The sequence below is a fragment of the Columba livia genome, chromosome 13, assembly GCF_036013475.1.
Source record: "Columba livia isolate bColLiv1 breed racing homer chromosome 13, bColLiv1.pat.W.v2, whole genome shotgun sequence".
NCBI classification, from domain to species: domain Eukaryota; kingdom Metazoa; phylum Chordata; class Aves; order Columbiformes; family Columbidae; genus Columba; species Columba livia.
In genome coordinates, this window is record NC_088614.1 from 11,067,110 (window position 1) to 11,089,558 (window position 22,449).

General features: G+C 42.0%; 1 protein-coding gene across 7 annotated transcripts in view; it reads left to right on the top strand.

The window, feature by feature from the left end:
• Positions 1-22,317, top strand: part of NUP93 (nucleoporin 93) — a 78,261-nt gene extending 55,944 nt beyond the window's left edge. For all 7 annotated transcript variants that reach the window (XM_005504774.4, XM_021290714.2, XM_021290715.2 and 4 more), the window contains 17 exons: positions 87-161; positions 2,284-2,373; positions 3,716-3,855; positions 5,720-5,852; positions 6,406-6,563; positions 7,542-7,707; positions 8,509-8,602; positions 9,682-9,873; positions 10,098-10,224; positions 10,337-10,409; positions 10,736-10,780; positions 12,384-12,500; positions 13,759-13,877; positions 15,663-15,780; positions 16,148-16,231; positions 16,998-17,126; positions 22,085-22,317. In XM_005504774.4, coding sequence (XP_005504831.1) covers positions 87-161; positions 2,284-2,373; positions 3,716-3,855; positions 5,720-5,852; positions 6,406-6,563; positions 7,542-7,707; positions 8,509-8,602; positions 9,682-9,873; positions 10,098-10,224; positions 10,337-10,409; positions 10,736-10,780; positions 12,384-12,500; positions 13,759-13,877; positions 15,663-15,780; positions 16,148-16,231; positions 16,998-17,126; positions 22,085-22,195 — 1,971 coding nt within the window. In that variant the 3' untranslated portion in view covers positions 22,196-22,317. The remainder of the gene's footprint in view (positions 1-86; positions 162-2,283; positions 2,374-3,715; positions 3,856-5,719; positions 5,853-6,405; positions 6,564-7,541; positions 7,708-8,508; positions 8,603-9,681; positions 9,874-10,097; positions 10,225-10,336; positions 10,410-10,735; positions 10,781-12,383; positions 12,501-13,758; positions 13,878-15,662; positions 15,781-16,147; positions 16,232-16,997; positions 17,127-22,084) is intronic.
• The last annotated feature ends 132 nt before the right edge of the window (positions 22,318-22,449 follow it).

Consider the following 22,449-nt stretch of genomic DNA (forward strand, 5'->3'; position numbering starts at 1 on the left):
TTATGCTCTTGTTCTTTAGGAGTAGATATATTGGTAAGATGCATTGAACTGACTTTATACCTTCTTATCTGCTTCTCCTTAAACAGCCGAGCTACGTTGGTGATTCGGGCCCTCCGGGTCGCAGCTCTTTGGACAGCGTGGAGATGGCGTATGCTCGGCAGGTGAGCGGGAAGAAAAAACATGGTTAAATGTTGTGTTCTGTGGAAAGAGAGGTGGGGAAAATAGAGATCTGTGGGCATAGCATGTACGATATGGTAGGTAAAACATGAAAACATCTGCCTGGAGTTAAAATGCAATTTGAAAATACAGAAATTTAGCCTGAATTTTAAAAGTGTACTCATCTGTATGCTGCTGGATTTTTTTTTTTCAAAAGAAGATCCTGAACACCATATATGATTGTAGGAGTAATTTATGCTCATATAGGAAACCGAACTCTTTCACCTTCCAAAAAAGAGATTTTTAGAAATCTCTGTTAATGTGTAATTGTACGCAAATGAAGATTTTATATTCCCTTTATTCTCACATTGCTTTTCTGGTCTGTGCCTGTAGCAAAAAACATGCTGAAGTCTTAATCCTGATGTTTGTCAAATTATATCCGGTTCTAATGGCATTGCTTATGAGAAGCTTTCGTGCATCAGTGATGAATTAATACGTCTGGTAGCATTAGTCTCCCTCTGAAAATTTTTAGGGAAAACTGATAAACCTTTATATAGCCAATTTGTTACTTTTGTTATTTGAGATGATCTGTTTACCAGCACTGTTGGAAACAAAATAAAAGAGAAGGACTTGATTTTTCAAAATGGAATATGTGAAAGGATGTGGACAAAGCATTGCCTAATTTGCTCACAATTACTCCTATTGTGTGCATTGGCTCAGTCTTTGCTGAGCCAGATAGCAGTGTGTACATCTGTTTTTCTATGTGCACATTCAGTTTGGTAATGGTGAAGAAATGAATCACAAAATAAGGTGCATAGTTGTGCTGATAAAGTGTACACTTGATTTACAGATTATTAATGTACAATAATTTGTCCCATCTCTATTGTAATATTCCTGTATTAAGGATCTTTCTTGTGGCATAATTATATTCGTACTCGGGGCTGATGGGGTTGCTCCCAATGTTCTGTGTCTCTGGGAAGCCCAAGCTCTCCAGCAGTGCTAGTTCCAGGGGCAGCTGCAGGGTTACGGTGTCTTCCTGCGGGTTGAGCCGGGCAGCTCTTGCCAGGTTTACGGGCTGCGCACGGGCTGCTCACCATGTGTCATGGAAATGTGGCGTTCGTGGCCAGGCTTCTGCTTCCAAAACACTTGGTGCAGTCGCCGTGTGCTCCCGGCAAGGCGCCTGGAGAAGATGGCCTGGCTGAGCTGTCCTTAATGTCACCCTGCTTGCGTGCAGAAATACCCGGGTTTCAGCGCTGGGTCTGGGGCTTCTGTGGATTTCAGGGGACATCTGTGACTCCTGGAGATCAGGCAATCCATGCTGTTTCAGTTTACCATCAGCTGCTTCATGGATAGTTCAGACTGTTTCACAGGAACACCCTGAAGTCCACAAATGTGATTTCACCGGTGCTAGATTCTGGTTACAATCCTGAGCTCTGCATTTTGTTTGCGTGCTGGGAATGTTGAAGTAGTAACACATGCAAAAGAGACTTAAAGTATGATGGCATTGCCTTTCTAGCATTGAGAATGGTTACATTCAGATGTAGCTGGAAGGTCTTTGGACCAAGAGTGGAATAAACAATAGTAGAAGCTAAATTAAGACCAAGATTTAAATCAAAATGGGGATGTGTGTGTGTGTATATATGCTTAAGGGAAGGTTTTGAAGGGCCAGGTTTCTGTTCTCATTTCTATGTGTCAGATTTCCCTGAATACTGCCACAAGCCAGCAAAGTCCTGTTTCTTTTATGTCAGCAGGTAGGATGCTGCCATGCAGGGGAATATCACGTCAACCCAGTTGTCAGGTCTCTTCTGAATCTTTGTCCTCCAACCATTAGCTGCAGTTAGTCCAACGGGGCATTCAGTGCAGTGCTTTGCCATGCAGAACCCCCCAACAGCGGGATTGCTGCCCGTCTTCGGGCAGACTGGAGCTTTGGTGTGTTACGGAGAAACGGCTGGTGCTGATGCCCATTCCTTTTGCATTGGATTAAAGCAGCTGATGTGGGAGGGAAGCAGAAGGGACTTGCTGGGGATACTGTTCTTGAAGCCTGGTTCATATTTTGCTGCTGTGGCTGTGGAGGGGGAAAGGGAGTAATGTGTATTGTTAAACTTGCTTATTTTCAATATGTTTCAGATTTATATTTATAATGAGAAGATGGTGAATGGACATCTGCAGCCTAACCTGGTGGACCTTTGCGCTGTTGTTGCAGAGCTGGATGATAAGGTACTGCTAGTGTGTTAACATAAGGAAATGTATTTAATCTGTTTTCAGCTGTGATTAGCAGCCTGCTGACATTGGTGGAAAAATACTGATATTGCCAAAAAAAATTGCATGGCTCCACAAAACACAGAGCAAATACTGGAACCTTCTCTAGTACAGCAGGGCCCACCTGTGATGAACTTGGTCATGGTGAAAATTTCTTAACACGGTGAGGAAGAAAAGAACCTGGTTTCACTGCAGTGTCTTGTCGTGAGTGATGAGGTGTTGGGGAAAAAAATTGCTTTTCATTTTGAGTGGGTTGTGTTTGCGTTTCAAAATGTGGTCTCTTAATACTCTTTGAATGTGTTCAGTTGTAGGTGAAGGGTCTTCAATCAGCCCCTGCTAGAGTTGAAGTAGGCTCCCTTAGCAAAGCAGAAAACCCATAGGATTGACTTTAAACCAATGATCTGCCTGCCTTTTTCTAATCTCCTCCTTTAATTGTGTTGCATTGATCCACCCCAAAAAAACCCAAATGCACAACCCTGGCCATGTTTGAGAAATGGCTTGGAGGAGAATACTGCAGGAGGGTCAAGTAATGAAAAAACTTTGCAAGTGGGAGAGCACAAAGCTGTTCAGAAGCTGCGAGGCAAATGCTTCAATCGGATCTGAACTACAGGTGTGCGTCTTTGCTTTGAACAGCTCTGCTCATTTTGCTAGGGACAACACGTCGAGTTTCAGTGTTCTTGCTGCTTTGAAGCACTGAGATCAAACACCCACCCTTGCCGAAGCTGACAGTGCTGTTACTTCTCAGTATTTTGCCGTTTCAGCAGGGATACCCTGATCCTGTAGACACTGATACGATCTTGTCCTTGTGAGGGAGCAGACCTGGATGGTTTTCAACTTTTTTTTGTATCCAAGTGCTCAGTGTCCTTTAGATATTTCTTATCATAGCTGATTGCACAGCTTTCCAATGGCAGCCAGAGCAGTTGCTTATATGAAAACCTGATGTTGCTGTGGTACTTACTGAGTGGGAAGTATGAACTGGGAATGGGCAAGGAGGCTGTGAACCAAGTACCCAGCCTAGTTTTAGAAATCCTTGTTGATCCTGGGTGACGATTGCAGGTACAATATTTATAGCCATCTTCTTGCACAAGAATTATACAGAGAAGCGTAGGAAATTTGAATTCTGCAGGACAGGAGTGGCTTACTTTCATGGCTACATCCAGTATCTCCATTACAAATATAAACTGACATTACTCTTGTGTTTTTAATGTTTAAGAAAAGCATAAAACACCATGTAGCTCAAAACAGTGTTGCCGGTTCATCTCTATACTAATCGCTGTTACATGGAATGGCTCGTTTATAGAACATCTCTGAGATGTGGGCCATGGTGAAACAAATGACCGATGTTACCCTGGTTCCTGCTAGCGATGCCTTGAAAGTCCGGACCAACATGGAGGTGCGGATGGAGTTTGTGAGGCAGGCTCTGCGCTACCTGGAGCAAAGGTAAGGTGAATGCTCTGGCTAGCACAGTTTATTTTTTTAATAAGTCAGAATGACTTTGTAATGCACACAAACATAATAACAAGTCAGCTACCTCATGCTGCTCACAGAAGTGTCGTCTGCCTGTCTTTTCTGCAGGGCTTAGAGCAGCCACTTGAGTATAAAACTGTTTTAGTTAAAAACTGTTCCAGTTAAAAAGGCCTTGAATCCATGGGGACTTTGTTTAGAAGATGCAAAAACCTTTTCTTCTTTCTTTTGTGTTGCCCTTAGAATATTCTTTATCTGTCAGTCATATGTGAAGATTTTTCACTAGTGGAAAGAGATCTATTTCCTCTCTGCAAAAAAATCCCCTTTTCTCTGTACTCCCTTCTGATTGCTGATCTCTGTCAGCAGCTGGTGCTGGGAGGAAGCGAGGACAGCACGGGGGACAAATCTGGTGCGATGAGTCAGGTTCTGATCGTGCCATTTCTACACTGAAACGTTGTAAAAATTGGAAAGGCTGAAGCTGAGACATCTAGCAATGATTTTCAGACTCTGGAAAGTGGTTTACTGTCTGTATCAGCAAGTATCGTGGGGACTTAAGCTCCTTGACCAAGAAAACGCTTGGAGAATCGCAGGCTGTGGAGCAGCCCAAAGCTGGGTGCCTGGGTGGTCGTATTGCGTATTCACTGCACACGTGGATGTTGCGGTGTCTCCTAACCGTGGATGTAATGCCCGCAGGCTAGTTCAGCAGTGGAAAGCAAACAGTGTAGTGCTTGGGCATTTGTTACGGGTACAGACCTGCCATCTGAGCAGGGAAATTGCTGCGCTGCGATGCAGCACGCTGGGAAGAGACGTGTTCGTCTCCTGGCACGGCCCCTTCTTGGCCCCTGGCTTTGGCTGCCACAGCTCAGCAGCTCTTGTCACCTCGTGCCTGTCTGAGCACAGATGAACCGACACATCGGGAAGATCGTCTGTTTCTTTGGTGTCAGCAGTGTGCAATGAGCCAGTGACTCTCAACCTCATTTGCCAAATATCCAACTTTTGAATTTTTCGGAGTCTCATTAACTGCTGACTGAAATTAGGAATTGGTTACGTGCAGTTCTTCCCAACCCTCCCAATTGTGGAAACTGGGCCATTCAGGCTTGATTTTATTTAAAAAACAAACAAAACAAAAAAACCAACCCACACACCAATGTGCTTTGCTTTGTAGCTTTTCATTCCTAACAGGAATTGGCTCATACTGTGCTGTTCACTTGCCTCACCAGCCCCTCACACAGACAGAGATGTTGTGCTGTTCCCAGCTGTTCTTGCCTTAGTTGCTTTGAAGCAACTGTGGTCTTAAATCCCTGAGGAGCATGTGCTTAACTCAGCCGTAGTGTGAGTTATCAAGATGCACTGATGCTTGCCTGTGTTTAGCATAGCCTTTCAGTTTTGTAGTCTGCTGGTGCACGAGTTTGTTGTGTGCTGCAGAGAAGAAAAGAACTTGGTGTAACTTGTTGTTGCTATATGTGGTGTTCAACAGTTCTTTTGTGACAGGATTGAGAGTTAAAGCATTAGAAGAGAAAGGCTTTTGGCCAGTTACATAATTGAGTTTAACTTAGTACTAGGAGAACCTAATGAGAGGAACCTCATGATAGAGAATTGAACCCAGAGCCATCCACCACAGGCTCCAAACATGGTTTCTATTGGGACTGCTGAATACAAGTATCTTCTGAAACCATCAGAAGTTTTCCCCTCATTTTGTCATAATGATAATGTTTGAATATCAAGGTAATTTCCTTTAAACTGCTAATTCAGTTGAATCTGAAAGGCAGTGGGTGTTTCTGTAGCAAATATATTTCAGTCTGTTCCCATGGGGTGTTTTTTTGTTTGTGGTGTTTTTCAGTTACAAAAATTACACCTCGGTGACAGTCTTTGGAAACTTGCACCAGGCCCAGCTGGGTGGAGTTCCAGGGACCTACCAACTAGTCCGCAGCTTCTTGAACATCAAACTGCCCGCGCCTGTCCCTGGTCTCCAGGTATGTCCGTCACCAGCAACTGAGCTAAAATAATAACACAAATCCGTTTGCTCCAGCACAGCCAGGAAACTACTATGTCCTCCGGTGGTTTTTCTGTTGTTTAAATTGCTTTTAGGGCAGCTGGCTCTTAATCCTTCTCTGGAATTTTTCATTAGGAAAATGGAAGATGGTAGACAAAATTACTTGGAGTTCAGAGCTAGTCCCAAAGCATGGGTGGTGCTCAGTAGTTTGAGTTCTAAATTCTAGAATGTAGGGTCTCTTCTGGTGGGCTTTTTAGAGACCCACAAGCAAGTATTAAAAATATGATGTTTCAAAAAAGCAGTAACAATCTCCCTGTTTTGCTTTTTCTCTTTTCTTAAACTTATTGTGAGATTGTGACACCAGTTGTTGATACCTAAATGTGTAATGTGTTAATCTGCACAACTTCTGCAGAACTTAAACCTCATAACCTCTGGCTTCTGTAACGCAAACAGAATTTTTTACCAGTGATAAAGAAAAATAATTTGAATATGCTGCTTTTTTAAAAATTAATTATCTGTTATTTTATTTTCAGGATGGTGAGGTGGAAGGCCATCCCGTCTGGGCACTGATTTACTACTGCATGCGCTGCGGGGATTTGACTGCAGCCATGTATGTGGTGAAACGGGCACAGCACCAGCTGGGCGAGTTTAAAACCTGGTTCCAGGAGTACATGCACAGTAAAGACAGAAGGTAATTGGGAACTAGGAAAGATCTTTGTGAGGGTGGGAATTGCTGTGCGGTAGTGGAATAATCAGTAGCTCGGTAGAAGCTCAGGTCTCTTCTCGTGGCGATGGCTGCCTGGTGGGTATATTGCCTACCTAAGTTACATGTAAGAGGTTTGCATATTTTATATTTTGTGGCTTTGGAGTCTAAAAATCTCCAGAGATAAAGAGTTGTTTGAAAATATGCAAAAATTTACATTTCAAAAACTATACAGTGATGTAGTTTTGCTTTTTTACCATAGGATTTGCGCTGTGTAACAGCAGGATACAGCACACAAGATACCAGATTTAGTCTCCTGTCATGAATCCTGTGTCTTCTTATTTCTCCTGTTGCTTATTTTAGTTGCATTTCCTTTGGGGAATGCTTTTTCCTGCACCTGTTTTTATAAGAATGCCACACAATAAAAGCAAGTAGTGTTTGTTAGAGGCCTTTAGAGGCATTTACTTGCATCTTTCTTGTGCTTATTCTCCTCTTCCTGTTTTGCTGTCGCTTCACACCGGCCACTGGCCAAACTACTACTTGTGCAAGCAGTTTTAGTTACAAATAGTTTAATGAGATACAGTATAATTTGTTTTTTTGGTTTTTATTGCAGATATGAAAAGATTGTCTGCCTACAGATTTGACAAACAGGGTCTTAGTCTAGGAAAACACTTTATTGATTCAATTCTATAAATTCTGTACAAGCGAGTACAAGAAATGAAATTACAAAGAACATTATGACAGTATTTAACGATAAAGATGAAAATGTCTCTCCTGAAAGACTTCATGGTACAACGACCTGCTCACTTGTTACTTACTAATGCAAAGAGTTCCAGAGACTTTGTGAGCTCTCTTTTTCTGGAATGATGAAATATCAGTCAGACAAAAATAGCTCCTCTACCATTACATTAATGCACCACTAAAAAGGATGTCCTCTGATTTATTTATCTTTTTTTTTTTCCTTAGACTATCTCCTGCCACAGAAAATAAACTGCGTCTTCATTACAGACGCGCTCTGAGAAATAATACTGACCCATACAAAAGGGCTGTTTATTGTATCATTGGCCGCTGTGACATTGCAGATAACCAGAGTGAGGTTGCTGATAAAACAGAAGATTATCTGTGGCTGAAGGTAAGTGTGCATGGTGGGGTTGTGGTGGTGTTTGTTTTTATCTTTTTCCAGGAACAGCTCTAAATGGTGTTGCATTTCTGCACAGCTCTGCAAACCTTCCTGCTGCTGGATCTGGTGTTTCACATCAGTGTCACATGGATGACTTGACCTTGCAGATTGTGAAGTGGGGGGAACCAGAGTCCCAGGGCTGCTCTGTGACCCTCCAAACTATCGGGTGTTAATTTGGGGACATTTGTCTTTTGCAGAAGTGTCACGTTCATCATTTGACACTGATCTTTGTCAGCTGTTATCACAAGTAGTGTTAGCTTACTACAGTGAGAATCTTTTGAGTTTTCCGTTCTGGATGGATTATGGCTGAAATGTTGGTGTCAGTTGGCAGATGATGATGCTGTCAATGTGTCTATAGTCCAAAGTCCTCATGGTTTTGGTGGAGTCATGATAGATACTGGTCAGTACCTGTTTCTCTGCTTTGTCAGAATGAGGGAGTAGAATGATCTATTTGTTAAGATTGGGTAAAAATAAAACTGCTTTCAATAACTGCTTAGTGAGTATTTAAAGTCCCAGCATCGGAGTTTGACAACATGGACAGATAGAAAAGAGGTTAAATCTTCCTGGATTTCTGCTGTGTTAGAGATCTTTGCTTCCCGGCAATGGCTGGACCTGATATTGTGATTAGAAGTAGTTTCTAGTCAGTCATATCTTAGGAGGGGCTTCCAAATGGAATAAATATCTTGTGAGTGCATCCCTTGTGCAAGGTGAAGTTGAAATATCTGCGCTGCTTTTTTTGGATATGTTTTTTAGCTGAACCAAGTGTGTTTTGATGACAATGGTGCAAGTTCTCCACAAGACCGACTGACATTATCACAGTTCCAGAAGCAGCTGCTAGAAGACTATGGTAAGAAACCACAAAGAAATATGTTACTGGGGCTCTGCTTTTCTGCTTAGGACACTTTCCAGTTGTTGTTGTGAAAACCTCAGACTGCACTTAGAACGCTGTAGCTCTTCACTCTAGTGACAGGCACCCTCAAGGTGTTTGTGGGCAGCATGTTTTCCCAGAGTAATGGCAGATTTCAGTAAATCATGATGAATTAATCCTGTGTGTTCACAGCAATCCAGAGAGTGAATGTTCATCTGTGAACAACATTGCTCCTATTTGTACTTTATCTATGCTAAATTATGGATTGCTTTCTCTTGTCATAAATATGCTAAGGTCTTCTATCAAACCTTCCAACTTTTAGAATATGGAACAGAAAAGCAATTGTTACCTATTGTAGGCATGTATTTCCAAGGCTTTTCTCTGTCTGCATCCATAGTTCATTGTTTCTCTTAAATTACTATTTCAAGCAATTTTCTGGGGACCCAAATCACAGTTCCTTCCACTTCAGAAAGTTTTAGGAACATCCACAGCCCAAGAGTTTACCTTTTCTTGTAATCATCTAGTCAATCAAAATTTGGCTTCTCAGACTGTTCAAAACATACAGAATTTGATTCTCCTCGGTCTTCTAGATTGTAACGTCACTCACACCCAGATCAAAATGTGTGGAAAAGAAATACAATAAGCCATCATTGGTATCATTGAAAAAGAAAATCCAGGGGTTTAACATTATTTGTACCACCTGGCATATGTATAAATGAAGATTAAAAGTTGTGGTCTTTAGAGAATGTATTTCTGTCTATCAGGGATGATGCTTTGTTGTCTGAAAAGAAAAAGGAACTTTTCTGAGTAACTTTATTCTCTTTCACTTCCTCAATATGTCTTTATGCTGTGGTCTTTCGTGATATATTTGCAGAGGAGCAGTTACAGATAAGCCACTGATGTGTGAATGGGTATTTAGTTTAGCCTGGTGTGGTTTTTTTCTGTTGGCACTGAGTAAACAACAGTGATGCACTGTGACAGGAGACATCCACTGTCCGTGATCTCTGATTGCAGAATCATTTCCACTTACGTTCTATGTTGTGATTTTTTTTTTTCAGGTGAATCACATTTTGCAGTGAACCAACAGCCTTTCCTCTACTTCCAAGTATTGTTCTTGACAGCACAGTTTGAAGCTGCAATTGCTTTTCTCTTCCGGACAGAGCGCTTGCGTTGTCATGCTGTTCATGTTGCATTGGTCCTGTTTGAGTTAAAATTGCTCCTGAAATCTTCTGGGCAGAGTGCACAGCTGTGTAAGTCCTGCACATTTAATTTACGATAAAGGAGTATTTTCTGAGCCCTTAGGGTATCCTGCAGGTCTATGTAACTGATCAAACAGCATTATCAGAACAATCTCCTAAAAGTTAATTGATTTAGTTGTGTTAGAGCTCTGGATCATGGCTCCAATTTGAAATTAAGACCAGAGCAACATTTCCCAGCATTAGGTTCTCTGACAGTGTTGTTTCTGACATTGCAGTAAGCCATGAGGCAGGTGACCCTCCTGGCATCAGGCGTCTGAATTTTGTGCGACTTTTGATGCTTTACACCCGTAAGTTTGAATCAACGGATCCAAGGGAAGCTCTGCAGTATTTCTACTTCCTCAGGTAGGAGCCAATATGTGTCTCTAAATCTTTTCCTAATTATTCCTGCTGAATTATTCTTTTCTGGGAAGTCCTCAGAAACAGGAGTACCTGGCCTCTTCCTTTTCTTTTGTAGGAATGAGAAGGACAGTCAAGGAGAGAATATGTTCTTGCGTTGCGTTAGTGAACTAGTAATTGAAAGCAGAGAGGTATGTTTGGCTACATTTCACCTTCCTCACTTAAACTGAAATTCATTTCTTCATTGTAATCTATATTCGGCATGGCAATCTTGAAAAGTTGTTTATTCCTTCTGCCTGATGCAGACCTAGGTGATGGGAGATCTCACAAAGACAAATGTTTAACATATTTAATCGCGTCTTTTTGTCTGTTATTTATATATAAATGATTTTGACATCGATCACTGTTTTTCATTCATACGTGACTGCATCTTTGTACTTAGTAAATATGTTGTGAAATATGTGAAATTGATCTATTTTTGTTTCCTTTTTCTTACTTTACGTCTCTGTGGATATAGTTTGATATGATTCTTGGAAAGCTGGAAAATGATGGTAGTAGGAAGGTGAGTTGACAATTTATGTTTGTATTTTACATAAAAAGTACAAACCACGTGTGATTTCCCAAATAGTAATGAGGGACTCTTGCTTTTCTTCATTTTTCACCAGCCAAATTATTACTGTGTTTGAATACATACAAATTCTCCAAGTGTGCGGTCCTTTTACAGAATTATCTATGACCTGCCCTAAACCGCAGGGCAAACTGTCCCTGTAGACAGCCGATGTAACTAGAGCAACAAATGGCATCGGGTAACTTCAGTGAGGTCAGAATTTCATCTTTACAGCAGGAAATGAAATTCAGTACACAATAGTAAAAAAGCAATTAGTAAAAATTGCTTCCTTGTAAGTGGATGCGACATTGTTCTGTTAACTGAGGTGTGTGTGTGAAACCATCTGCATGACATTACCCGCATTCACCTCAGAGGATAAATGTATCGCAACTCATTAAAAGTTCTTGTAATTAAGAGAGCAAGGGCTAACAGACCGCAGGCCTAGCCACAACTGGGCTGTCCTCTCCATGTGGATAAGGGTAAGTATTGGATCAAAGATCAGCCGTTTTTAGTTGTGGTGGATCTTGCTTGTGCTGTAAAAGCAGTAATCTAAACCTAAAATGTAAGCTTACACAGCCAGAAGAAAAAGGAAACCTAAAGGTCTCACCTGAAACGAGGAGTGTGCATGCAAATTATTAACATTTTAGGTAATCAATGACGTTTTTCTGTTCACTGTGACAACTTCGACAGCTTTCTGTGTAAAGCAGACTCTAGAATCATTTAAATCTTAACTTTAAGATTAGGGCTCATGCTGCAACCATTGCTATTATCAAAAAAAATAAGTGATTTCTGGCAGGGATTTTCTTTTAGATGTTTTTGTTCTGTCAGCTTAAAAGCAGTGAAATTGCACACACAAGAGCAAGGAACTCTAATATTTTATTTTACAGTTCTTAGTAAGACAGTTTTTTTAGATTATATCATTAGTGATGAATCCTTTTTTCTTGACTTTGATTTCTTTTAAATATAACTGTATTCTTTTTCTTTCCTGAATTCTGGTTTCATACCAATCTTAGTTTTAAAATCAGTTCTTCTAGATTACATAGTTTTGTTTTTACATCTGCCACTACAGTAAAATCCTTTCCAGATATCCTTGACTCTTTCCTCTCTTTTATTCTACTTGTGTTTATTGTTTCTCTTAAAATTCATGTCACCCTTTCATTATCGCAGTGAGATTCCACTTGCAACCTGTCATGCCAATGTACACAAACAGCATCCCTGGAGACCCTGGCACAGCATATGCTGAAGTCTTTTGTGTTTTCTTCTGCTCTGTAATGTGTCATCAACAAATTAAAACAATTTAGAATTTGACCTGTTATCTGGGTCATTTTGAATGAATTAGAAACTGCAGATGTCTCAGTGCTGACACTGTTTTGGAGAAAGTCTCTCTCACAAGAGCTCTATTTTTAACATGTCCTTTTTGCATGTTCCCATGGTAATGTACAGGCCATTCTAATCATAATCCAACATGTAAAATATTCATCGCCTTGACAGAATATTCAGGAGTTTTTAAGCATTCCGATTTCTCTTTTCTCCTTTTGTTTTTATCTCCCCTCTTTAGCCTGGAGTGATAGACAAATTTACAAGTGACACAAAACTCGTTATTAACAAAGTGGCATCTGCAGCAGAAAATAAAGGATTGTTTGAAGAAGCTGCAAAACTCTACGACCTTGCAAAGGTAAATATCTTCTAGGTACTGCCTTAAATATGTACCTGGTTCACCATTTTTTTTTTTCCCCAAACATTCTTCCTGTGTTTAGGAGGTTAAATTTATTCTCAGAGATTGAATTGTCCTTATTCAAGGAAGTTATGTCTGCCGCTGTTAAAGCAGAGCCATTGGGTATGTGTAGAGGGGTTTCAGTGAGCAAACACAGATGTGTTAGGAAGGTACCTTTTCCCCAGGTTTCCCACAGCAGAGACTCAGGTGTGGATTCCAGAAATTCTTCTAAAATAAATAATTTTTTCTGAAGGTACAGCACAGAGCAGCACGGTGTCGGCTCCTCTTAAAGAGGGACCCTCAGCAGAAAAAAACTTGGACAATTATACCTTCACAATCCTACCCCCACCGCCCACACGTCACGCCGTGCCAATTGCAAAATTAAGAGGCTGGACTCTCCCTGTTCTTTGTTGGATCTGTACATTTTCCTCAGGCAGGCTGTCAATGGAAGTTCAGACCTTCAGCTGCTATTTCATACCTACAGCTGGAGAAAATTTTTTGGAAACAGCCAAAACATTCTTCTGTTAGAGGCCGTTCTGTTCCTTTACTTATCCCCAGGGATGCAGCTCCCCTTATCTTTTAGCTTGAAGATGGAGGTAATTTTTTTCTTAACAAAGCAGAGAGTTGAAAGGTTCTCAGCTTGCAGAAGTTATGCTAAGCGAATTCTATATAAGCAATTTTTAACCATGTTCTGTAAGAAGCAGTATACCCAATAATCAATAAGCTAAGGCAGTCTATTCCCTAGCAGGTGGATTGCACTCCATTCTGATGTAAAACATCCTGGTTCTTGATCAATGGGATCTTTTGAAGAGGTTGTCCCATGTGTGGTTTTATTCTGGCTGGTTGCGATGGTAGTCAAACCATCACACTAGTGAAGTTATTTACCCAGAGTGTGCCCTTTCAGCTTCGTAGATGTTGAATTCAAGTTTCAAATAGCTGGGCTCTATAGTGAGTACTCTTGTTTCCTTTTGAAATGTATTTGAAATAAAAGTAGGTAGAGCCATAGCCACTGTTTTAGAGGAAAATTATGGGAAAATACTTCTTCACATGAAGCTTTACATTTCTGACAGCTAATATGATCTTGGTTCTGTGTGGAAGGGAGGCATCTCTGAGCTTGCACTAGGCACCACTGCATGAGACCTCTCTGCTTTTTAAAGGAGTTTAAAGCATCAAGTCCCATCATGCTTCTCTTACTTGTGTGTAACTTTAATATCAACAGAACCCCGACAAAGTTTTAGAACTGATGAACAAGCTCCTCAGTCCCGTCGTTCCCCAGATCAGCACTCCCCAGTCGAACAAAGAGCGATTGAAGAACATGGCCCATGCCATTGCGGAGAGGTAAGACTGAAACCAGGAGGGTAATCTTTAGTGGCAGGTCAGGTAAATTTGGCAAGAAGCTTTATCTGTAGGTAAACCAGGAAAAGGGAATTGCAGGATTGCCAACTGGAGACAGTCTATCAAGGAGCAATAAATATAATTAATTGTATGGTTTAGGTGATTTTTAAAGCAAAATATCATAATAGTTGCAGATTCCTTGCGCACAATTGAAATAGTATTGAGAGCGAGCTACAAACCCAGTAATTCTGAGTTGTAACAGCAGAGCAGCAAGTTTAGTAACTGTCTGAAAACTGTATTTCCCTGCTGCTTAAATAAAAGCTGAAAAGGGAACATTTAAGCTGAGGTGTGTATAGGGCTATTGTAACTGGTGGACCTCATTTCTGCAGCCTGTTACTTTAGGAAAGTGCCATGTGGTGTTTAGAAAAGAGACAGAAATGCAAGGGATCAAACAATGTCACCTGCAATATTGGTGTGCTAATTAGGATACATGTTTGGGAGACATCAGTGCTCAAGATTCATTACCAGCTGCAAGTTAGGAATAACCTGCTTCTGAAAGGCTATAATTGCAAAATAGCTTTGGGAATTTATTTTTAATCATCATCTTTTGATGCATCTTGTCACAGCAACTTCTGTGGACGGTTCCTATATTTTACCAGAGCAAAACGTAGATACCTGTGAGAAATATCTTACTGCTTTTCCTTAACCTTTCTGCTGGGGAAAGAGTATAAATAAATGAAGCACGCTTGCTGGCACTTTGAAATTGTGAAGACAAATACAGAAATGTATTGATTATGGTCAGAGGCCTTTGCCTTTCTTCTTTTTGACAAGTGGCGTTTGCCAGTTGCTCCTTCAGTCAGCCTTCCCTTCAGTGAGTGAGGCTGCACACCGAGTGAAAATGGGTGCCGCATTGACTTAGTGAGAAACTCATTTGGTAGCAGACATTAAGGAGAATTAAACCCGTGTCTTGAGTTGAAGCTTCAGCAAAGGCCATAATGGGCTTTGTTTCGCTGCTTGCTTTGATCTGTGTGAGAGCGCTAACTATTTCTGTTCAATAACCCCACTTTACAGCTGCGGACCTTCATGATTGCAAAGCCAAAGCAGTTCTGATTAGCTCATCTTCTTTCCAATTATGTGTAATATCGGGCTTTGCTTCCCGTACCGCACTGCAGCCAGGACTGGGGGATGCAGGCGACGCAGCCTCTGCACCTTTTCTCTTGGGTATCTGGCTTCCCCCGCTGCAGCAGCACGATGGGGAACACGCGCTTGACCACACTGACCGTGACCTTGAGGAAGGAGCTCCTTTCTGCCCTCGTGCCGTTAGGAGTGCGAGCAGACAGCCCTTTGGTTCATCTACAAGCAAGTGTAGCCAGAATGAGCACACAGAAGCATCTAATCCATTTTTAAGTCTTAACTTCTTGCCTGGAGCAAGCAGTTGTGCTGGAGAATTGTCTGCTGTAAACCAGCATGTTAAACATGCTCGTACAGCACTTGCCTTGCAGGTCTCTGGTTCCTGTCGCTGTTTTCCCCGTGAATATGGGAAGTGTAAACATTTGAAAGGAAAAAAAAAAATGCTGGATTTGATGAAAGACTAAAAGCGAATAAAAGTATTTTTTTCGAAGCTACAACCCATAAAAATTCTGCCTCTTGGTAAAGGAAAATTAAAGCTGTCCTTTGTTAAATGCCTTCTGCCCTTGTATGTGATGTTTCCGCGTCCAAGAATTGCACATGCATGTTTATAAATGGTTGCCATTTTGCACAATAAAATTGTAAACCAATTTCTTTCAGGTACAAAGCTCAGGGAATAAGTGCAAAGAAATCCGTTGACTCCACGTTCTACCTTCTGCTAGACTTAATCACTTTTTTTGATGAATATCACGCTGGTCACGTTGACAGGGCCTTTGATGTAAGTTGCAAGAGTTCTGTTTGAAGTGCAGCCTTCCTAATGCCCTTGAAAGCCCAGGATGTCTCACATCACTTAAAACAAAAAATTATATTTAATGAGTTAGAAGACGCTACAGTGCTATAGGAATTTAAAACTGTATTTCTTTCCTGCTGCTTGATAATCAGGAAGATCTTTCTGGAGCTATTTTGTAGTCATTGTACAAAATATTCCTGCTACTCAACAAAGCAAGGAGATAAGCCAGTAAATAAAAATGAAATTATTTCTCTTTAATCTGGAGCATTTCATTAATGCTTCAAAAAAGTATTTTATTACTATACATACATAGAACATTGATTACCTACCCTGATTCCTGCTTTTCTTTTTGAAGATTATTCAACGCATAAAGCTTGTACCTCTTAGCCAAGATTGTGTGGAGGAGAGAGTTGCTGCCTTCCGGAACTTCAGTGATGAAGTAAGTAATGGCTCCTGGTTTTAGCTTCCAAAAGCCTTTTGCTTTGTTAAAAGGATTTGAAAACCTTGTCATCTCATCATTCTTATTCTTTAACGAGGAAATAGGATGTAATTGTTTGGTTGGTAGACTCTCAGATTGCAACTTTTTCTCCTTAGTGTTGCTCTTTGGAGCACTAGAATTCCCTGCCCAGTAATCTTGTCTCTGCTTTGCATCTGCAGTTCTGATTTTTTCTGAACCTACTGAGTCTGATTCAAGGATTTAGAGTATTGAGAACTTTCAACTGTGCTGCTGACTTAGTTCTTCTGTGCTTTAGGTGGTCATTTGTATGGTCTTGTGTTTCCTTCACTCTAATTAGAGAAGCTTATGAATTTAGCAATTAGATTCTGCATATGAAGCATAATGGAAGTCTATTATTGCTCTTGAACTGTTTTAACTGGAGGATAATGCTTCTCTCTCCAACGGTGTTTCTGTCTGTTTGGGTGCTTTGGAGTTTTGTTGATATCCAGGTGTTTTGGGGTTTATCTGAACTGCTATTGTCAAATATGAAGGTGGAGCCATTATGCATGTCTGTCCCAAAGCTCTGGGCAATATTTTTTTGCCAAATGGTGCAGTCATGGCATGGGTAACCCTTACATTTGTGACCATTATATGAGTAAATATCAACCAGAGCTATCATTATGTGGTTTTCTGGTGTTGAATAGTGAGGGTACTGATTCTGTCAACATGGTTGCCATTGCAATATGTCTTTTTCCCTGTCTTTGTGTAGATCAGGCACAATTTATCCGAAGTCCTGCTTGCAACCATGAATATTTTATTCACCCAGTATAAGAGGATGAAAGGCACGAGCCCGGCCACTCCTGCCAGGCCCCAGCGGGTAATGGAAGACAGAGATTCGGTAAGGTTACAGTCCCCACTGTCTGACAAGTTTTCTTTTTCCCTGATTTCAAGGGACTGGGATTTAAGTGACTGTGAATCTCTAATGGTCTTTGCTTTTGACTGGCTTGCTCAGTTACTTTAAGTCCTGATACTGGTCCCTCATAACTTCAGCTTTGTGTAAAGAAAGGATATTGCTCTAAATGGCATTGAGCTAATTAAGATATATTGCATCCTATATCCACCTCCTAGCAAGAGAAAACAAGTGTTCAGTTTGATTCTTGGTGCGATCATAACTAACCAAGAGCTGTGGCCAGCGCAGTGTCTGTAGGATGGTTGGCATTGCTGCATTGACAACTGAGCTGTTGTTTTTCAAGAACCTCATTTCAACTCTTTTCACTTGAGCTAGTGCCCTGTTTATGCAAAGCTGATTTCTGGCAGAAAAGGCCTTCCTTGACTCCTCCTTGGCTCACATCCATAGTGACATGGGCTGACATTTTCAGAGTGTCTGTGGGCGACACACCGAGTTGTCGAGTGCTTTGAGGTGGCGAAGGGCTGTAGCAGTTTGTTGTTGAGCAGCAGTGCTGTGCCTGCCCTGCGTTCGTGGGCTGACACTGGGGGGTTGGCTGCACACCTGGGGTTGGTACTGAAGTGTTTCCCCCTGCCAGCTGGTGGGAGCTCACACCTGCAACAAGCCTCAAAATAGACACAGCCAGATCTGCGGGCACTCACCTGTCGACATGCTGAGCAGAAGGGTTCTCGGCTTCCCTGTCGTCAGGTTTGGTCTTGTAGCTCTTATTAAGTTAAAGTTGCCACAGGCATGTGAAAACCAAGGCCAAACCAGTCATCCCATCTTGGAGATTAGGAAATAAGTATCAACTCCCTTTGAGAATGAAAACCAGCTTGGGCCACAGCCAGCTTTATTACGGGCTTTAGTCACCTGCAAAAGTGCCTATGGTCTGTGAATTTCAATATTGGTAAAAGTCATAGTAGCATTTCTAAATTACATCAGAAAATGAAAGGCTCAAGTGGTGATACGGCTTTTGTCTTTGGAGTGAGCTGTGGGATCCTGCCTTGCAGCTGCACTTGCACTCTAAATGGGCAACACCGGAGAAGGACAGATGCTGCTTAGGCTTCTCCCACCTTAAATTCTGCATGTGCAAAGAATTCCCAGGCTAAAGCAAGCTGGTACCTGCTCTTTGTGTTGGCCGAGGTTGGCACTGAGCGAACAGCCTTAGCTCCTTTCTTTCCAAGTGAGCCGGTTATTTTGATTTTGCAGTTTCCTTTTGTGCCTTACATAGAAGTGTTTACCATCTCTGTAGGGGTGTAGTGCTGTCGGGTGTCATCTTGGTGTAAATGCCCTGAGCGTGGCCCACCAAAGATTGTTGGGCTGATTGGTGATGGCATCAGCAGCTTTGCTGGTGAGTTAATTTAGAAAAGCCACCACAACATTGTAGTGTATCAACAGTGTGCCCGTTAGCAGCATGAGCGCGTTCAGTGAATGTGCTGCGCTCTCATGCTGTTAGAGTTGTGGAGATCAGCTGACCTTGCTTAAAAACCCTTGAAAGTTGGTGGTTTTTTTCAGGCTTCAAGTTTTGTTAATTGAGCTTCTGGCCTTGTAGTGGGATCTGATAGCAGCGGGGTGTTGGTGCTCAAGGCACAGGGTTTCCAAGTCATGGATCTCTGGCTGCTGTGGATAATAAAAGCTTTGCTTAACCATCAGAGGGGACAAGTGCCTGCTGCCTCTGCAGTCAGGGAGGCGATAAGAGAACAGCTGTGTGACTGTAATGTCAGAGGGAATGTTAAATCTCCTGATGTAGGATTAGCTAAAGTGAAAGAAATCTATAGCCGTGTAGCTTCTGAGTGCCTTTATGATTTGCATGCACAGAAAAACACCAGACACAGACACATGGAAGGCAGGGTAAGAACAGCTTCAGCATGTTTTCCCTGTTTTTCTTACCCTGAACGATTTCCTCTAAGGCTGTGGGAGCAGAGAATCTAGATCACTCCAGTTTCCCTGTCTGGGAAGCAACTCAGGGATTTTAGAGGGGGGAAGAAATGAGGTCATTTCAAATGTGAGAAGAGAAGGGGTTTCTTCAGCAACATTTCCTCCATTCACCTGGACAGAGAGGGCAGATACAAACCTCTGTGGACAGAGCTTGGCAAGAATTTTTCTTTTGAACTTGCCTGAGAGAAGGGCAGCTTTTCCTTTTTCCATGGGGAAGCAAACGTCAGGGGAAGTCACTAACACTGTGGATGTTCCAGGAGCTTTAACAATCTCAGCATATTGCCCAGTAGACAGTGTGAGCGAAGAATGACCTTTCCTTGAATAAGTGTTTGAAATCCCTGGATTTTCTCTAGATCTGCCAGAGCAGACATTCAGATCCCTCTGTTCCTCAGAAGAGTTTGAAAACAGAGGGTAGCAGCTGTTCGTAAGTCTGAGGCTTATTGCATATAGCCCGGATCAGAGTCTCCCAGCATAGGAACATGTGGGTCTTGAATTTTCCCCCAGGTGCCAAGCGCTGACTGCCCAAAGCAGGGTCCTGCGGTACCGGAACAGCGTGGACTTGGCAGCACGGATGGGATGGAGAGGGAACAGTAGCTCTGGAGCCCTCTGAACCCAGTGATTCTCTCTGCTAGAACTTCTCTTGTCCCACTTTGGAGACAAAATGGCCTTTATTTAGAGCTCATCAAGTTCAGAGTCAGAGCTGGGGTTTATGCATTTTGTTTGTTTCAGAATGAAATTACCCAAACTGTGTTTTGAGTCCTTTTTTTTTTTCTTTTCAATGTATATACATTAATTAGTTGGGGAATGAGGGAGCAAAGTCCTGTCCCGCCTGGCCTGATCCGTTTGGTTGGATTTCGGGCAGCGGTTGCGGCGAGCCCGGCCTGCTGGGCTGGAAACGGTGGCTGCGGTGCAGCCCTGTCCCAGATGCCGTGAGTGCACAACAGCAATGTCACACGCTCCCCACCCCGAGCCAGGGTGGCAAACTCACTGGAGCAGCCCAAGGGCATTATCTTGGCGGGAAAATTAGGTCATGAAAGGAATGGAATTCTTTTTATTTATTTATTTTTATTTTAAATCGCAAGTGACTTTAACATTCATCAAGTAATTACCACCAATAGAACATCTAGACCTCCAGGCCGCTCTTAACCTCTGCAAACCTTCGATCATTCTTCCTGAAGTATTGCTGCTTGCTTGTTTTGATTTTTAAAAATAGACCAGCTCTAGTGTCATTGCTGCCGAACAGGTAAAGGGAACAGTAGCTCGCACTGGTCCTAAGCCTTTCTTAGTCACAATAAGAGTTTCTCCCTCTTAATATTTTAATTCCAAAGAGTCAGACACTTTTAAATGCCTTTTTTCTTTTTTGTCATGTATCACCTCTTTTGACCTCCACTGAAACACAGCAGGTCATGTATAACTACACGACCTCGCTGTAACAGATTTGGAAGCAGACTAGAAGAAGTGTTGTGACCGTAACTGGAACTGAACGATTAATTTTCAGGCTACCTTGTTAAGTAGCTGATAGATTGGTGTTAACTAGGGGGTAATTTACAGCTGGGGAAACTGTCCTGGGAGCTTTTAGGAGCTGGGTCAGTCTTGGTTTTGCTGCTTACTCCAGAGCCCCACTGATGCTGCCGTTCCTCAGAAGAAGGGAGCAGTCTCCTCCCGCAGCTCCGGCTGTTTGTCCATCCTCAGCCAGACAGAAATACAGCGCAAGATGGGAACACTGCCCTCAGTGTCAGCCCGGCCAGCGGGTTTTGTGTAGGCAGTCACGGCTTTCTTTCAGGTGGGGTAATGGAAACAAAATTAAACAGCTGTGATCTCGGTGCTAAAGAAAACTTACTTTCCTGTCCTGTGTGTAGAGTCGGAGGTTTTTTGCACAGCTGAAGCAGTAGCGTTTAGACAGCGTCTCGAAACAAACTGATGAACATCTGACTTTTCCATTAGTGGCTTCCAAAGTTCCTGTGTTGCCATTAAACAGCTGGTTTAACATCGGCCTGAAATAGGGGTTAATATTACCCAGATGGTCATTGGGGTGGTGTTTGCAACTGTTCCAGCCATGTAACGGGCTTGGGTCACTTCTCCGTTTGTGTGTGCTGCTGTCCTGCTGCACGCCCACAGCAACCAAAGCTGCTGCAGCTTTCCCTGTAGTCAGTAGATTAAAGGAAGATTTGAACAGCAGGATCTTCTAGTACAGGAATTTAGAGATGCTTCATGTTTAAGAATAAAACACTATGAGCAATCCAAACAATCAGTCTGCACAGCTTTCCATAAAGATGCAGACTTTCTGTTTTCTCCTGTGCTTTACTGGTCATCAAAATGGTTTTCCTCTTAATTTACCAACAGTTTTAACAAATGAAACAAATTATTCCTAAATTCCTTCAGCTGTTACGTAGCCTTGTGGTGCGCAGGAAGGGGTTTGGTTACTTTAGGCAAAGGTCTCAATGTGCTTGGTACATCTGCTTTTGTCATGTCGCAGAATGATGAGCCTCTGAGGATGTTGGTGTGTTGTAGGTGACGTGTGAGATCTCCAAGTGGCTGTGGCACCACCGGTTTGTTTCTGGTGCTTGTACCTGGACAATATTAATCCTGTATTTCAGGGTCAACTTTATATTTCGCAAGATTGGAAAGAGTCCTGTTGCCTTGGCAAAGCCCACTTCAAGCAGAAACTACAAGATTGCTGCAGTACTGCAGCGCCCCGCTTGGCTGAAAATGTTTTTTCTTGGGTGATTTTTAATAAATGGGATTTTTTTTTTAAGCAAAAGGGTAGATTGACATATTTTTAATGGCTGGAAAAGGAAATAATTGGATTTCCTTCCATATGGAAAGATACATTATCCAGAGAGCAGCTCTGAGAAATAAAGATTACATTTGCTTGTTTGAAAGGCGAGTGTTCCACTGGTGTCTTAGCTCCACTTCCCTTGTGGGTGCTTTGATCCTAAAGTAACTGGGCTTTATGTTTTTGGTTCTTTTAGCAACTTCGATCCCAAGCTCGTGCGCTGATAACGTTTGCTGGAATGATCCCGTACAGAACATCGGGAGACACGAACGCGAGGCTGGTGCAGATGGAGGTCCTTATGAACTAGCAGAGAAGCTCTTGCTCAGGGTTGCGGCAGCCCCTGCCTGTCTTTACCACGCTCAGAGGGAGGGACCAGTATCGTTTTGTATGCTGTATTTTTGTTGATGGAAATAAATTTCTTTGATTTTCTATTTGTTTTTGACATTTTCATTTTCACTGTTTTTTGTGGTTTTATGTTTTTATTAATTTTACTTTAAGTTGGTTTATATTTAGAAAATAATTCTTAATGAGTTACTGGGCCATGTGGAGAAAGAAGTCATA